This window comes from Ictalurus furcatus, chromosome 21, assembly GCF_023375685.1.
Source record: "Ictalurus furcatus strain D&B chromosome 21, Billie_1.0, whole genome shotgun sequence".
In the NCBI taxonomy this organism is placed as follows: domain Eukaryota; kingdom Metazoa; phylum Chordata; class Actinopteri; order Siluriformes; family Ictaluridae; genus Ictalurus; species Ictalurus furcatus.
Window position 1 is genome coordinate 15,102,304 of NC_071275.1, and position 17,748 is coordinate 15,120,051.

At 38.8% G+C, this 17,748-nt stretch overlaps 2 protein-coding genes across 5 annotated transcripts in view; both read right to left on the bottom strand.

Moving 5' to 3' along the window:
* Positions 1–105: 105 nt before the first annotated feature.
* LOC128625388 (ubiquitin-conjugating enzyme E2 J2) lies at positions 106–6,757 on the bottom strand. Of its 2 annotated transcripts, none has more exons than XM_053653650.1 (7): positions 6,583–6,757; positions 4,997–5,127; positions 4,757–4,797; positions 4,330–4,432; positions 3,676–3,814; positions 3,410–3,490; positions 106–3,207 (listed from the first exon to the last, which is right to left on the bottom strand). In XM_053653650.1, exons 2-7 carry the CDS (start codon positions 5,125–5,127, stop codon positions 2,920–2,922), a joined length of 783 nt encoding a protein of 260 aa, XP_053509625.1. In that variant the 5' UTR covers positions 6,583–6,757; the 3' UTR covers positions 106–2,919. The 2 variants fall into 2 exon arrangements, with proteins under 2 accessions (XP_053509625.1, XP_053509626.1); XM_053653651.1 differs by lacking the exon at positions 6,583–6,757 and adding an exon at positions 5,242–6,323.
* A 1,033-nt stretch (positions 6,758–7,790) lies between these two features.
* Positions 7,791–17,748, bottom strand: part of acap3b (ArfGAP with coiled-coil, ankyrin repeat and PH domains 3b) — a 66,822-nt gene continuing 56,864 nt past the window's right edge. The window contains exons 16-26 of one of the 3 annotated variants that reach the window (XM_053653647.1): positions 16,021–16,090; positions 15,842–15,936; positions 15,531–15,745; positions 14,983–15,079; positions 13,767–13,867; positions 12,792–13,012; positions 12,522–12,631; positions 12,009–12,119; positions 11,860–11,921; positions 9,596–9,642; positions 7,791–8,341 (exon numbers count right to left, since the gene is read on the bottom strand). In XM_053653647.1, coding sequence (XP_053509622.1) covers positions 8,273–8,341; positions 9,596–9,642; positions 11,860–11,921; positions 12,009–12,119; positions 12,522–12,631; positions 12,792–13,012; positions 13,767–13,867; positions 14,983–15,079; positions 15,531–15,745; positions 15,842–15,936; positions 16,021–16,090 — 1,198 coding nt within the window. In that variant the 3' untranslated portion in view covers positions 7,791–8,272. Of the gene's footprint in view, positions 8,342–8,974; positions 11,922–12,008; positions 12,120–12,521; positions 12,632–12,791; positions 13,013–13,766; positions 13,868–14,982; positions 15,080–15,530; positions 15,746–15,841; positions 15,937–16,020; positions 16,091–17,748 lie in introns of those variants that run through there. The other 2 variants (XM_053653646.1, XM_053653648.1) reach the window with 2 other exon arrangements.

Genomic DNA, 17,748 nt, shown 5'->3' on the forward strand with positions numbered 1-17,748 from the left:
CAGACATTTCCTGTGTTAAGTCAGTTAGGGTAGCCTATCTCCTTCATTTCCTTAAGAGGTATTAAAAACAAAAAAAAAGAAAAGCTAAGAAACAGATTTATTTCAGATTTTAGTGGGTCAAAAGTGTACATACACACCGTTAGTATTTGGTGGCAGTGCCTTTTAATTGCTTTAAGTTGAACCGACTCTTTCACAAGCTTCTCACAACACTTGTGCTGGAATTTTTTTTATCCATTCCTACTGACAGAACTGGGGAAAATCGGTCAGGTTTGTGGGCTTCCTTGCTCAGACATGCTCCTTAAGTTCAGTCCACACATTTTCTCTGAGATTCTGTTGATTTGGAGGTATGCTTAGGATCATTGTCCTGCTAAAAGACCAAGTTGCAACCAAGGTTAAACTTTCTGTCTGATGTCTCCAAAGTTCTGCTTCAGTCTTTCGAGATGATCCTTCCTCATGAGTAATCGATTTTCTGAAGTGAATCAGTCCCTTTTCCAGAAAAACACCCCCATAACGTGATGCTACCACAACCATGCTTCACAGCTGGCATGGTGTTCTTTAGAAAAGCCTCAACCATTTCCCTCCATATATACGTAGCGCTGATCATTATGGGCAAACAGTTCTTTTTTTGTTTCAGCTGACCAGAGAGTACTCCTTCCTCCAAAAGGCTAGGTCTTTGTGCTGGTCCTGTTGTTCACCTGCGAGCTTCAATCTGGCTGTTTTTTTTTAATGCCAGTCAGGTGATAACAATGTAGACATTGGCCCTCTTAATGGTAGATGTACACAGGTGCACTCCCAATTAACTCCTAATTATGACAATTGGCCAATCCAAAGCTTCTAAAAGTCATTAAATATTAATTTCTGGAAACTTAAATATCGTTTAAAGAGACATGTAGGCTATCAGTGACAATCATGTCAGGTGATCAAACAGAGGGAAACACCCCCTAGATTTTATCTCCACTTGGACTGATATTTAATAGCCTGCTTCACCAACACATCCATACAACGTCATCAGCAGTGATTGAGAAGGCGCATTTGAAATACAGCTGCTGGGTGGAACGACTGCAAATGAGGTGAATTATTTACTCTATCTTTCTATCTATACCTCTTCCTCCAAAATGCCTCTGGAGCCAAAAAACTAAAATTAGATTGAATAACCAACCAACCGACCACTGTGTAATCAAAGTACAAATTACACAAACATTAGAAATCACAAATCTGTCATTAAGTGTACGTATGTAATAGTTTGCCCCATATCATTCTTATATACTATTGATAAGACCTTGTGATACAATACATATAAAAAAAAACAAAGTTTCTTTGTCAAGCTATTGGTACATATTACATTTTAGCCTCTCATCTACCACTAATATATTCTTTGGAACACACAGAGAGTGAGAGAACTACAGAAAGCACCTGTTAACGTATTTTTACACGAATGTTACTGTATCTCAACCTTATTAGACAAATACGTTGTCCAGCTCCAACCAGTGGCATTACTGAGCCCAGACTTCTGTAATGTTTATTAAACAGTGGTGCTTGACCTCAACCACTCTGTATTAAAGAGCACTTTGGAGACAGAATTAATTATACTTCAATATTTCCTTGTCCTTAAAAATAACCTTGACAGAGAGGCTTTATAAAATGACTACATTACTCTGATGGTAACCAGTAATGATGTTACATGTGGAGTGCATACTAAATAGGCATAATTGTATTAAATATATAGTCAAAATATTCCAAAAGAAGAATAAAAATAATTCTAAAAGAAATTAAATTGAATATATAAAAGAAATGATGAAATGTAATAGTGGACTACCAACTTTATATCTAATATAAGATAAGAATATAATATAATACAGAAGAACTTGATAGGCAGTTTTTGGAACAGGACATACAGCACATAATTTCAGAAAAGTTCTGGAAAAAAAGGATTCTGGAGCTCTGATTAAGGGAATATCACTCCTAATTGTTGCATCCATATTCACAAAATTTGACATTTTTAAAACAGCAATGAAAATACTTTAATGCTAAATAAAGGAACATATTTTAACATATCTAATCGTGACAGCAATCTTTATTAAACCATTTTCACAAAGTGCAAAGGGATAATAGCCACCACTGACTCTTGCCTTACATGACAATATGAGTAAAAGTTTAAACACGGCTAAGTAAATATCTGATTTCATGTCATTTATTCATAGCGTTCTCTACCGCCCACATTTATCTTTCTATAGCATTACATATAGGGGAGGTTCCAACTAGCCCATATAATAAATGATCATTGATCAACAAGGAGGAGTAAACTGTTGTAACATGTTACCTTCAATCAGATCATAGAAAAGTAGATATTTGGTGTCTACAGAAAAGAAAAAAAACCTGTCATGTCGGAATGAACAATGCTGAAAATCATTAATGCAAAACGGGACAAAAAGCTTGGTGGAATTAAGACAGATGAGAAACCCCATGAACAACAAATGTAGGTGTGGTGTACACAATAATTCCTTAATCAAATTGGTCTGTGGTTTCCACCCATATAGTAAAAGTGACCAAACACCAGTCTTTTCTTTTAATAACATAACTGAAGAGACATGAGCATTGCCTCAGGTGTCTGGGCTGAGAGTAACTTTCCGTCAATAATGTTGTTTTTTTTGTTTTGTTTTTTTGTTTCAGATTGGTCAGTGGTCACGTGTTGAGGCTGCGCAGAAATCCAGAAGCCACGTACTGACCTACAGCCAAGTCTTCTGCTGCATTACGCTACTTTCAAAAGCACCCTGATGTTCCTCAGATTCTTACAAGGGTTGATCTGGTTTGTCATCTCAGTGTTTTTTTTTTTTATTTTTTATTTTTTAAAGGAATGGGAGCTTTGGTGACTTGATATCCACAAAAAGTGTTTTCAGCCCAGTACAGTGAGGTCCTTTCTCATTCCTGGGTTATGCTCCGGAGTACATATTTTACCGTATAAGCAAAGGCAGCAAAGCCCACTATTACGAACAGGTTTGCAAGTGCTCCGCCAAGGAGTCCATGATTGCGGTTAGCCTGCTGGAGGGGAAGGTGCTGAGGAGCTGCTGCTTCTCCCAAAGGGACGTGCCCATTCATCTCTGGGAGCCCGAAGTGACCCTGCTCTCCATCTGGCACCACGTCTGGAAGCGGCAGAACCTGCGGCCGTGAATTGAGCTCCTCCTGAGCCTTTTGTTTCTGCTTGATCTCCTGCAAAGGAATTAAAGCTAAAGTTGACCTGGTAGTACAGCTGCCTAAACACAGGCATTTTCCCTAAATGCAGGAGCAAACAGGTGTCCTGAGAACAATAATAAATACATCCAAATGTCCCCTTTTCAGTTGATGAAGGAGAATAGGTTTGAATCCATAACTACATACAGGAGTATACAGAGCTTTCAGTTTTAAGACTCACCTCAACAACTTCTGGAAACAGTTCACAAAAGATTCGGTCTTTTAAGTTAAAAGCCAAGCTCTGTGCAGACAGCTGTCTTTTCTGATGATAAAAAAAAACAGTGGAGAGTATTTCAGAATACATTCCCTTAGCTTGTATTACATGAAGTATTACATGGAGCAAAATATGAAAATGCTTTCAATATACTATGTTGTTTTAAATCATTTTTGTATATATTCTATTAATTCCTTCCTCTCAGATGGTTTCTACTGGAACAGTACACGTACAGTGTAATCGGACGTCTCGATGCTTCCCAGTGTTGGGCCTTTCTCCACCATGAAACTTAGCAGCCCCGTGAGGATGGTCGAGACGGACCAGGCGGGGTTCCACGTGTCCGGATGGAAGTCGGTAATGGAGAGGCATAACCTATACGAGCGAGATACCAAACCCAGAAGAGTTATGAATGGCCCCGTGATCTGTCAGCTACATAGCGACGAACATCTCACTGACAGAGTGACGTCTGCTTTGATTTTATAGCGATACGTTTGTATGTAAATGAAAAGTGACTTATCGTCAGCAATATAACCAGTAATAATACTTCCTCTGATGCTAGGAGTGTAAAAAAAAAAAAAAGAAAAAAAAAGAAAGCAATGCAACAAATGTGACCATTACTAAAAATCACCTTTTTCTTTCATATTTACAAAGACCAGAAATGTCAACATTTTTCGTTTCAAAATGACCTCAACGTAATCTCTGTAATCTAATAATAAATAAAAAGGTACCTCATTGTCATAGGTGAAGGAAAGGAAGGGGAAAAAAAAAAAAAAAAAAAAAGTTGTTCTGTCATTCGACATGAAAAAAAAAATTAAACCTGAATACAACAACATCAGACAAGAGCAATCAAACGTTTTTTTTCCCCCGGTTACTTTGTGAAACATTACCTTGTGTTGCACTTGAATCTCCCATTCGGCGTGATCATATAAATACTAGGTGGCTTGAAGGGAAATTCCCGTGGGAATACCAATTTTCCATGATAGTATCCACCTTCAGACAAATAAAGCTCAAATTAGGATTTCTGTTAACATGATTAGATTTGAAAACATTACATAAAAAAAAAATTAAAAACAAAAATAGTAATTTTGCTACAATAAAACTAATACAAATATTTAGTTATTGTATTAATAAAAAAAACATCTACATTACAAAACGTTTTGTTTTTTTAAAGATCGACAGATCCGTCAGCCGTATTTGTCCCACTATAACGGTTCAGTGAAACAAATCACGGGACAATAAAAAAAAAAAACACACACAAAGCTGCTTACAAATTTGTACTAAAATACAGCACCTCTACATGTAACATGTAAATACCTTCATACGGTGTTTTCTCTGGTCCCCGAACAACGTAATGCCTAGAGCACGGACAAAGACAACAAAACGCAAGTAAATACACTAATATAGTTGCTTTTTTTTTTTTTTTAAACTCGAGTTCGTTATTGTTTGTTAAAATGAAACATACAGGATAAAGCCACAATCCTGTTAACCAATGTGAGATATCACAAAATGTGTTCACAGTGCCTCTGGTGAAGAGGAGGAAATAAGATGCCGTACCATTCTAATATATTTGAAGGAAGTGGTTCAGCACAGATGTAAGGCACAGGGTCTTTCTTTATTCTGAGGTAATCCTGTTTGAGGCGCTGTGTTGCTGTTGTTGGTGCTCTCTTATTCCCGGTGCTGTTCATCTGAAAATAAAGGGACATGGTCGATATTAGATTAGATCTACTATAAAACCTTAGGAATAGATTACTCTGCAAAAAAACCCCACAAAACATTACACGTTTCACCAGTAAAGAGACCTATATTCCTGTCGTCATGTCTCCTTCGTTAAACTCATTGTGTGTTAACGGCCGCTGGACACCGTGAAGCGATCACGGACAGGTCAGTCATACAACAGGTGCTTTATGATAAAGAACTCGCTTGGTGATAAGTAGCGTGGCAAGTCAGACCTCTAAGATTCTACGGCAAAGAAGAACAGAAATTTGACTGACATGGCACAGACCTTTCCCCGTAGCCTATCAGCAAAAAATACAATATTATCTCTAACTTTTATTTATTTATTTTTTTAGTCCAGTTACTTAATCTTGCTTTTAAACTCTCATCGTCGGCTGTGTCTAAACACGGAAGTGCAGACAGCCAATTCGATTTAATTTTTCAATCCAGGAATCAGTCTTTACAGCTGCAGTGGGCAGAAAAACATCTCATAACATGTCGGAGCTGAAGATCAGGTCCAATCCCGTCAGCCAAGAACAGGGATCAGAGGACCTCAAACTGGGACATTGAAGATTTGGGGGGACGACGACACACATCTAATCTTAACGTTAATTAATTTTAGAGATCAAATAAAATCAATCAATAAAACTTTAAGATTAATGAATCTCCTTTTATATTTGTATATATTTAATTTTATTACTTTATACAACGCTGCTGGGTGTTTTTCCATCACCATTTAATCACTGGGTCACAGGTTGTGTTTACACAATTCAGTTCCGTAATGAAGATTAATTTAAAGAATCAAAATCAATGATAAAATAAATATTTAAAGATGTAAACCTGACCCCACCTTCACTACCCTACAGTCTAGAGATAATCCAGGTCACTCTGACTGCCAAATTTATTCAGATTTCCCCGATGGATCATTAAAACCCAGCCTCACCGGGCTAATAAGGTGATTCAGGGTCTGTGGAGTCTTTGCTTAATGTCTCACCCATAAATGAAAACAAGATCTAGGATGACTTTTACCCGGAATTAAATTATCCGGTTAATAAATCCCAGGTTTGTGCTTGCTATCAGTCCTGCCCTAGCCACACTCTTATTTCCGCCTTAGCTAGTTTCACTACTTTCATATTTCGGGAAAATGTCTAAAGACCAAATATTTTAAACACCTCATAATAATAATAATAATAATAATAATAATAATAATAAGGCTATCTATTTTAGCTAGTTATTGTCGTTAGCGACGCGCCTGAAAACACCGACAATGAAGCAGTTAGCATCCGTGCTAACGTTAGTTAAAGGTCTCTCGGCTAATGGTGTTAGCAGTGTACGCTAATATCCCACTGTGTCTGTTATACCGTCTCTCTCACTACTGCACGAGCTACATTACGAATATTACACTACATTTCAAAACACATACATACCTCTTAAAATAGTCGCGAAGGGGTTTTTATGGTTTGACAAACAAACTGCCCGGCGTTTATTTGTAAAACCGTGTCGAAAAAAAAAAGAAAGCACTTGGCTAATATGTTAGCCAACTCGATATTTACATCACGGCTGTCAGCCGCCTTACCTTTCCCACCTCTATTCCGACAAACCCCACCTCCTTATGACGGTGTACACAATGACAGTGGACAATCTCATTGTCAATATTAAAGAACAGCCAATCCTAATTCAGGACGCTGGTTTGGTCGGAAAATGCGTAGGCTGAGAGCGCGGCGTTTGGTCACATGACCTGTACAGGGCGTGTGCGCATGTGCAACCTTCGTCACGTGGCTTAAAGAGAGGGAAGGCGTGAATGAGGGAAAAAGTGCACATTGTTTATTCTGTAAGTAACTGGGAAGTTTAAGTAAGCAGGTTTCACATTCTCACTCGGACAGAACAAACACCTTGTAATGGGAATTTGGGGAAAACACTTTGGAATGGAAATTAAGAAAGACACTTCGTAATGAGAACTGGAAAAAAACATTTAGAATAGGAATTGGATCAAAACTGTTCATAATGGGAATGGGGGGGCCCCACGTTGGAATTGGAGTTCGAATTGGGGAAAGCACCATGAAATAGGAATTGGGAAACACTTTGTTATGGGAATTGGAAAAAAAAACCCCACATAATTGGAATTTTGGAAAAGCACGGGTTACCATCCGTGTGGGATTTCTCAGAATGTTCTCCCAGTGTATACACATGGGTTTCCTCCTGGTTCTCTGGTTTCTTCCACATTAAAAATAACATTATATGATATGTGATATGTGATATGCCCTTGCAATTCATGAAAAATACAGCATGTGTACTCTGACTAAATTCAGAATCATTTCAGGACTGCAGCAGCTTGTCTGTGGATCGTTCGTGACTGGAGGTTTACTGTTGTTGCTGATCTTTTTCTTGCTTTAATGTCCACGTTCCTTGACATGTTACATTTATTTATTTTTTTAGATAACAAATAAAAACAAAGTCAGTGTGAGGAATAGCTGCATCTATCTTGCAGTAATCATATGTATGGCCAGGTGTATTATCTTCTGAATGTTTCTGTGTGCAAATATAATGCACAGCAGTATAATTAGAGAACACAAATTGTTGTGGGTTAGAAATTCACACATAAGTAAACCCAATCCAATAATATTACGCGACAGAATTGTTCCATAATATGCTGTTGTGTACGTACACAAACGTAGTTCTTTATTTAAACATAACTTAAAGTCATACTGTATATTTCATTGCAGATTCTAATATTTTGACAAAGCATTTCATAAATGAAAAAGAAAACCCATACAATCCATAAAATATCCTAATATTAAAATTCCTCATTACAGTTAGAATTGCTTTTATCCACTAATTACATACACTCTTGGGAAAACTGGTTCTTTGGGTGGTTAATGGATCTTGCTTTGTGAAGAGAACAACAAAGCAAGATTGGATTCTGATTTTTTTTTCAGATTGGAAAAAAAAGGAACCTCAAGGGTTATACACTTCACCTTTTTTGTTTTCTAATAGTGCAAAGAGTCATAAAAGGATTTTAATTTGGTACAATATGTCTTTAGGCTTATTGGAGCAGTGACATTCATGAATATGTGAAAATCACAAACAGCTCAGCTTGACTCGAGGACCAAACTCTGCTCACATTTTCGGACTTGTGTTAAGCCACGTGCGGAAACTCCCGAAGGATCTCACTGACCGTGGTGATATCTAAAACAGGACACAGAGTTAGTAAATGGACTTATACACTAAGTGAAACCCAGATTTTATCCTAAGAAGTGTATGGTTGCATGCATTCATGTAGACTCTAACTCTTATATACCATTTTATACCACAGCACTGTTGAATTCTTGATTTTGGTCATTGATTGGTGTTGATTTACTTCCCTATAAGGCAAATCACATGTGAATATTAACACGCTCGTTCTAATACGCTGTTTCTATAGTAACAGCTCATACTTGGTGACCTGTACGGTGGACGCTCCATTTAAACAAATGCGTTTGACGCGATGGTGTTTTCTGTGAGGAGACAGTTATTTATCAGCTTTGGAAGGAGTCTTCAGGGCTTTCTAACAGTCAGCGGTAAAGCTGTAACATTAAGCTTTCCACCATGGGAAAGTCTTTAGTATACAAGAGTTTGCACTGCAACATGATAGGATGCATTTTTGCCTTATTAACGTCAAGAGAGAAAAGAAAAACGAGATGCTGGTGAGGGAACTAACTTGTGTCATGGATGTTCCACAACATCGTAACTATAAATGGATAAAAAGTACGATTTGTTGTTGTTGTTTGTTGTTTTTTTAATAAATGAAATATTGCTCGTGCTGACAATTTGCTGTGGTATGAGAGAAATAAAACATTTTGGGATGTGCTGTTTTGGGGGAAATAATCAACTTCATGGTAATAATGGGGTACAATTTTCCTTTAAGAGCAATGAGCCAATCTGTTTTATTCCTTATGTAGGACAAACCAAATATTTCTCATTAGTACATGTATGCATGAAACCATTATTTTATTAACCCCTAGCCCACCAGAAAGCTGAAGCGCAAATCAGGATGATGATAAAGATGATATTCACCCCAATCAGGAATCACTATCATGATATCTGGCCTTGCAATTTATGAAAAAAATATTTGTATATATAGTATAAGTAATCTATTTGAGTAAATTCAGAGCCATTTCAGTCTGCAACTGTCTTATGTGGACCGTTCCTGATTGGGGCTTTAATGCTCTAATTAGAGGAGATCTCAATGCAACTCCTTTCCAACAGATCTAACAGGTATCTCATACAGCTACTAAGAGAGTAACTATACAGAGTGAGATTAATGCCTTTGTATCTTTCGGAGATCTAGAGGAGATACCCGTAAATCCATAAACCCCCACACCATTGAGACAGAGCTCCATCCCCAGTAACACAACCAGACCACACCAGACCAGACCGACCACACCGGGTAACATCACTCACTCTTTCCTTGTGCTTTACCCGCTGAGGGTTCTGAGAAAGACTTGCATCTATAAAGAGAACAAAACTGACATGAGACAAGGAAAACTTGAAGATAGCTTGCTATAAATGTTTTTAACCCAAAAGCCTTCAAACTGCAGGATAATCAAGGAACATGAAGAACATTTCATTGATATAAAATGGCAGGAAGCAGGCACAAGCAGGAAGTCAACCTCTAACCAGCCTAGTCATGAGAGAAAACTCTACCACGTGACATTGTACAGCGTAATTACTAGACCTCGTTTTTTTTTAGAAGGATTTACCGAGAATTATCTGATGCAGTCAAAATACAACCCCTTTAACATTCACCATCTCATTGACACTAATGCAAAGACAGCATTACAGAGCATTAACCCACAGACCAGCTCAACACAGAGAATCCCCTTCCCCAACACACACACACACACACACACACACACAGAACCTGGCTTGTAGGTCTCTCTGTAGCAATTGAGTTTACCCAGGAGCTCCGTTCTGGTCAAAATGACCCACTTTATTTTATTTTTAAACATTACATTTTTTCTCAAATTTTTACTTAAATTGTCTTCTAAGATTGTGAATTCATTATGCTCAAAATTCAATAAAAAATATGATTTCTATTATTTTACAGAGAGACGCACTGAAAACAGAAATAAAGACCAAGCGCAGAACAGAGCGAGGATTCCAAAAGCATCATAGTTTTATTCTTTCCATTTTTTTTTCACTGACAAACAAGTTTTTTTTGTTTTTTTTGTTTTTTTTTTTAAGATTTCAGTTGCGTAAATAACATCTCCGAATACAGGACTTTAAAACAGATTGTACAGACCGATGCGAAGAGAACAGCGAAAGGATTCACAGCAGAATGCAGAGCGCAAGCAGATGGCAACAATAATGCGTATTTACACCACAGATACTCCGAGGAAATTGTACATATTCACGTTAAACACACTCCCAAAGACAGAACATGTTCACCAGTTCTTCTTTTGTTTTTGTTTTTTATAATTAGATCTTGAAAGTGCATTTTTTCCCACTCGTTAACAGGAAATTGATCAGTCTGCCTCCCGTTTCTGTAAAAATGTCTCAAGCATGATCAGTTCCTTTCATTTGTCTTAAGATGTATGGATTTTTTTTTTATACCTGACCATCATCACATGATATTACAGTTCCACTTCTAACTGCATCCTGTCGAGGGCTGGGAGGTTAAAACAAAGCTGAAGTTCATGTTGATGTACGTAAACACCTCAGTCAACTGTGTTTCAGACTGCACGGCATCAGATGTCATCAAAAACTCATGCATTGCTATTGAACCAGGATGGCCGGCTGAAGAAATCATGCGCGCGAGCATGTTTTGCATGCAGAAGCGAACTATTAGCGATTGACCGTAACAAAATAAATCACATTATGTCATTTTGGGGACTTGTACAAATATACAAAACATACTATTACTGTAGTTTCCATAAATAATTTAGCTTCACTGGCATTATTCTCAAACTTTAAAGGAGCTCGAAAACACCTATAAAAACCAATCTTATTGAGAGAGCTAATCAATGCGAGTCCAGTTACAAAACTGAATTACATTAAGCTTGGAACTAAAACTGAAGAAGAAGACTGAAATTAAAAAACGATGTACATGGATACAGATTTTCCGTATTCCAGTTTCCATTGCACTAGTCCTCTGGGCGGAACATCATAAATAATTTTTTTTAAAGACTAAACAACACAAAAAACAAAACGTACAAATACTAAAATACTGTCGGTAGGAAAAGTGCACGCAGTTGTATTTGTACACAATGGCAAAATAATACCACAGAAAGTCTTCGTTCTGATTCGACACATCAGCTAGATGGCCAACTACCTGCAACTGATCACCAGTACACCAGGACATTCAGTGTGGTGTTGAGTACTGAATGTTCCATAGCCACTACCTGCGATAACATCTACTGTATAACGTGTTTAATAATGTTTCCTAAATACTTTGCAGACTGAGACAATAGGCTATGTACCATAAAGATCTAAAATGCATCATATAGCAGTAAAGAACCGTCAGGAATGTGACCGAAGATGTGTTCCTTAACGAGGCTGAATTATTCATACTGGGTTTTCATACTGAGAACGATTTGCTACTGCTGGACCTTTAACCCTAGCCCTGCTCAGGAGCTCCCCCTAGCACTCGTCTATGGTAAGGCAGATAAACTCCTGAATGCACTTCTTGTACTGCTGCTCAGTGGGGCTGCTGCCGGGGTATTGACCTGGATGTCCGAGGGGGCCGTCCGCCTCGCGCATTTCCTCGTTCATCCGAGCCAACCGCAACCTGACACAAAGACAAATGGTCAAATGGTTAAGAAATGCACGATGCATTAATAGAGCTACAACAAACAAGTCTGATTCTGATGCTCACAGAGTCACGATGTCTGCGTTAGCTGCCTGCACAGCAATGCTCAAAGGGTCCTGGCCGTCCTCGTCCACCTCGGTCTGAGACGCTCCTCGCTTCAGGAAGAGACACACCTGTCTGCAGACAGGACATACCAGAGAAGAACTCATCACCTGATCCCTATGCAACCTCATATTTCCACCCTGAAGTACTCTTTGGATAGAATTGAACTTAGAAGGTTAGAAGGTTGTTGATTCATTTCCTATAAACAGCAGCGATGACAGTAGTACCAGCTGTAATTCAAATCACAGGTTTATATTAATGCGCTTGTTCTAAATATGTTGTGAAGAGTTCTGTAAGGAGACATTTATTATGGAAGGAGTCTCCAGTGCGAGCGCTTTTTGAGAGACAGTAAGTTTTCCACCACAGGATCATGTTCAGGACAGAGGATTCTAATTATTATGACTATTTGTTACACTGAATAACACATTTGCACCAGAAACTTCCAAATATCTAGTATAAAGCCAGGACATGGCTCACCCTGTGTGACCCAATAACGTGGCATGGTGAAGAGGGCCCCGTCCTCTCGCATCTTTCTGATTTACATCAGCTCCGTTCTGCAGCAGGAATTCACAGGCTATTAAAGAACCCTGAGAGGAATGAGCGAGAGAGAGAGAGAGAGACAGAAAGACATCATATAGAGAAAAACAAAGAACCGTGTTAGATATATACTCATCTGCTGGATTTAACAGCAATAACTAAACATGGCTTACAAAGCAGCAGTGAAAGTGACAGTGCAGGTCGACTCACCCCCGTCACAGCCTGTATTAAAGGGCTCTTGCTCTCGTTCTCTTCGTTAACGGAGTTGACGTCTGCTCCATGCGCTAACGCCTCAGCCATGACCGGCAGGTTTCGGGCTTGTGAGGCTTTGTGGAGCAGCACGCCGGGATGCAGCTCTCGCACGTCCTCCATGTCTGATGTCTCTTGCTCAACCTCCACCTCCCCGCTGGATTCCTCTGAGTCTTCACACTCTGCAGCAAGGCATGCAGGGAAACAGTTTTGGGTTGTTCTTTGAAATCCCACAGATTTGCTTATGAAGCATGGATAATGGAAATATTCTACATTCTGTTGGTCTTGAATAATTTAGAAAAATTGAAGCTTTATCATTATTTCGGCTGGACCGATATTGGATTACATTATATAAGTACATCTTATAAGCAATTATTTATGAGTGTATACTTGAACATACACTATATGACCAAACGTTTAAGGACATCGCACTCATATGTGCTTGTTGAACATCCCATTCCGGATTTAGGCCTCCCTTTGCTGTTATAATAACCTCCACTCTTCTGGGAAGGCTTTGCACTAGATTTTGTAGCATGGCTGTGGAGATTTGTGTCCACTGAAGATGGGTGAGGAGGCCTGGTGCACAGTTGGCGTTCCAAATGATCCCAAAAGTGTTCAGTGGAGTTGAGGTCAGGGCTCTGTGCAAGACACTCGAGTTCCTCCACTCCAACCTTGGCAAAACATGTCTTCATGGAGCTCACTTTGTGCAAATATGTATTGTCATGCTGGAACATGTTTTGGGCCCCTTAGTTCCTGTGAAGGGGAATTCTAATGCAACGGCATTCAAAGACATCCGATACAGTTGTGTGCTTCCACCTTTGTGGCAACAGTTTGGGGAAGAACCACATATAGATGTGATGCTCAGGTGTCCACAAACATTAGGCCATATAGTGTATATCCTGTAGTGTCCTTAACTTTTTAGGACTGAGTACTCACCCTCTTCTGTGACACTGTCCACCACCGAGCCAAACACCAGGATGTCAGTGCTGCCGTCTGTGCTGCCGCCAAGTCCGCTGTCACTGCTGAGACCTGTGGGGCCAGAGAGGGCCAAGCCACGGACACGTTACTCACTCCACCGCCTCCTCAAACCGCAAAGCTAATGCATGAAACATCAAATCCTGGAGAGCTACGGCACCACAGAGCTTAGTAGTTTCCCATAAGAGTGGCCCTTATGTCATTAACTTGATCGAAAAGGCAGAATATTGGTCAAAATATCCCAACCAATGGATATTTAGCATGCAAAACAGTATACACTAAAATAGTTTACACAGCTGTCTATGTTAATATCATTACCCTTGTCTATTGTCCATGATTATACCACAGCACTGTTTCTTGATTCTTGATTCTGATTGGTCAGAAGGTGTTGATTTGGTGTATATTTTGTTGATATGGTGTATTGTATGTCTTCTGTGAGGAAAAGTTTTGTTTTTTTTTCGCAGAAGTCTCCAGTGTAACGGTTTGTAACAGAGTTAAAGCTGTAACTTTTCTGACACTGGAAAGGACAGAGGATGCTGTGGTTTCTCATTAACACAACTTGCTATATTATTATTCTGTATTCATTAACTTCAAGAGAGAGAGCACACGAGAGAGAGAGAGAAAGAGAGAGAGAGAGAGCAAACGAGATGCTGATGAGAGAACATCTGTTTGTAGCTGCTATAACGTGAGTGATAACAGGAACTAACTTTTTATTTTTATTTTTATTTTTATGGACATTCCACAATATTAAACATAACTATAAATGGATAAAACTCATAATGAATCAACTTCACTGTGGTAACCTTAATGTTAGGTCACATCACACCATCCTGTTGTTGATTATGTTCCTGTAACAGCACACCGTGTCATGTTTTTATCCCACACAGCCCTGTGGAAAACTTGATTCTGACTGATCCATCAAGGTATTATGGGTCTGTAATTTCTGGTTCCTGCTCACTTGACAGAGCCCTCCTATGACATTAGTCTTTATGTACATTATGCACATGTTGCTGGGCTCTGTGTTGCTGTCCTAACTGTCTGGGTTTCTTTTGCAATCATAACAAGCTAGCTCTGCATTATGCCTTACTTTACATCATTATCATCGTTGTCCATTCATCCTTCCATGTATCCAAACATCCATCAATGAGATTGGGTTTTAAAATGGCGTGACCACTTACTGCGGGGTCCAGAGCCAGTGTCAAAGTAGGAGAAAAGTGAATCCAGTTCATCGGGACAGAAAAGCGATTCTCTGCGGAATTTGGCTGCTGCAGCAGCTGTAGATAAAGAGAAAGGAGGAAATAAGCAACAATGAAATGTTTTGTCGTTTTCATGATGACATAGTAACAAGCTATACTATGATGCTACATTCAACCTTCAAATGATGCTCTACTCAAGGCTCACTTTAATTCAGTTTTTGTGTTATTTATAAATACTTATTCCACACCACGGGGAGAACATGCAAACTCCACACACGCAGGGCCACGGTGGGAATCGTACCCCCAACCCTGGAGGTGTGAGGCGAACGTGCTAATCACTGAGCCACCGTGCGCCTGCAAGCGATTTATTCCTTACATAAACATTAATTATACACAACAATTAACCAGTTATTGGTCGTGGCATGAATATAATGGGCTAAAGGAGATAGCACATGATGGAAAGGCATGTATTAAGTTAATAGTACCTTAAAACCTGTTTTTTTTGTTTGTTTGTTTTGTTTTGCAGTACCTGCGGATAAGTTAGCTGGTGACACACTTCCTCCATCATGTCTGTATTTGTGTCGAGTTTTGGGTGCTCCGATGACGCTGTTGTTTCGTCTGCACTTCTTCACATGCCAGTGATGAGACTTCCTACCCCCATCGACCAGCGCCTCTAAGCCACACATTTTCTTTAGGAACTTCCTTTCCACATACTTAGCTTTGATCCAGGCCTCTTTCTCTTGCCTGAGAGGAGGAAAGAAAAGGAAACATTTTGTTTCTAGGAACCCACAGTACAAACAGGCGATCTTTACGTGATGTGTACTGTATGTGCTAACTGACCTCGTGCTGTTGGGTCCAGGTTTTTTCAGACCTCTTTCTTCACAAGCACCCTCATAGATGTGATTAATTACCGTGTTTCCAAGCTCACACATTAACTAGAGAGAGAAGAGGAAATTGTAGAGAAGTGTTAAGTCCAGAAATTGCAAAGCAATAAGAAAAGCTGACGGGAGTTTTATTACCTTCATTAATTCTGGTTCCCAGGAGTCCAGTGTTAAAGAGCGCACCTTTGAGCAGTGTACACCCAAACTCCTACACACAATCATATCATTAGATAAGCATGATTAAACATTGGACTCGATGTACACTTGGGCATTTTTTTTCATTATCTTTAATGACCCGTATTCTTTCCGCAAGAGTTGGATTTGCTTTTTGCTCATATCTTGGTGTCACAACATTACAAAAGAATTATCATGAATACTTGGCAAAAAGCCAGGTCTATTACATACAGGTGTATTTATCTATATTTCTATCTACAATGCTTCAGGTGTCTCCTTCTTCCTGCTGTACAGTTTCTGTTTTGTCTGTGTCTGTTAATACTGAATGCCTCTCAGTGTCTTTGTGCCTTGTCTCCTGCCATCAGTGTCTTTAGAAAAGGCGGCGGAGATTTAATCGGATTAGCCCGAGTGGCGCCGCTAATCTACAGAGAGCCTGTTGAGGTAGAAGAGGTGGAGTCGAAGGGATGAGTCAACTGTATTCATAACTGTATATCTTGCTATTGTTTGTCGCAGTTAAAATGATACCTTGAGACTAGAGATGCACCGATATTACATTTCTCAGCCGATACCGATAACCAATGATTCAGAGTGATCTCGGCCGATACCGATAGTTCTGCCTTTTATGCCTTCTTTTCAATGAATAATAATTAATTCCACAATTCTGAAATAAATGCAAATAAAAACTTTGTCTCTATTTCAAAGTTGTTTCACAGTAACTGGTCTCATAAACAGAAAACACATTACTCTAATTAACATTAACACATGAGCTCAATTCTGAAGATTAAACTAAGATTTATTTACTTATTGAACATTATTAATTCATATTAACAGAATTAAGTGACTGAATTGTAAAAAACCTCCTGTTAGTCTCACACTAACTCACCACAAACAAAAGTATTTCTACTGTATCATTGAACATCAAACTGGTAATATATAATATTCACTTTTTTATATATTAACATTAACTGGATATGAAATATACTACTCTACAAATATATTTTTCTGTGCAATATATACGTTTTTGTCAACTCATCTTCATTTAAATCTTTCAACGGTGTACTGGAGCTTTAAAAAATTAACTCGACGCCGAAATTCCCGCTTCACTGCTGCAGCGTCCGGTGTAAAATTTTTATCAGTGCAGAGATTACAGAGATTACAAACTGCAGTTTTGACATCATCTTTACACACAGCACAGATTCGATGTGTTTTGATTGACAGGACATAATCGGCCCTGATCACTGGATATTTTTAAACAATCAGCCGATGGCGGATAAAAATTCATGAAAAATAGCCTTTATCGGCGGACACATCGGTGCATCTCTACTTGAGACACAACAACAGGTGAATTCTTTATAATATATAAGTGGTCATGTTTTATGACAGATAATACGACATACTGCAAAAAAAAAAAATCTCCGCTTTCAAAGTACAAAAAGTAAAAAGCCAATGTTTTGTGATATATATGTGAGCTAGAATACAATAAGCTAAATGAGCATTAAAATGTGGTTCGCTCTATGCCAATAAAAATAAACTCAAAATGTATAATCTATACGATCATCTCTTTCTCTTATAGAGCCCCACAGTTATGGAACAGTCTTCCAATTAGTGTTCGGGACTCAGACACAGTCTCAGTGTTTAAGTCTAGGCTTAAAACGTATTTGTTTAGTCAAGCCTACCCTGACTTATGCTAAG

Coding starts and splice junctions, on each gene's coding strand:
- LOC128625388 (XM_053653650.1), bottom strand. CDS start 5,127: ATGAACAGCACCGGGAATAAGAGAGCACCAACAACAGCAACACAGCGC. Junction 4,433..4,756: donor AGAGAAAACACCGTATGAAG/GTATTTACATGT, acceptor ATTTGTCTGAAG/GTGGATACTATCATGGAAAA. Junction 3,815..4,329: donor AGATTCAAGTGCAACACAAG/GTAATGTTTCAC, acceptor TCGCTCGTATAG/GTTATGCCTCTCCATTACCG.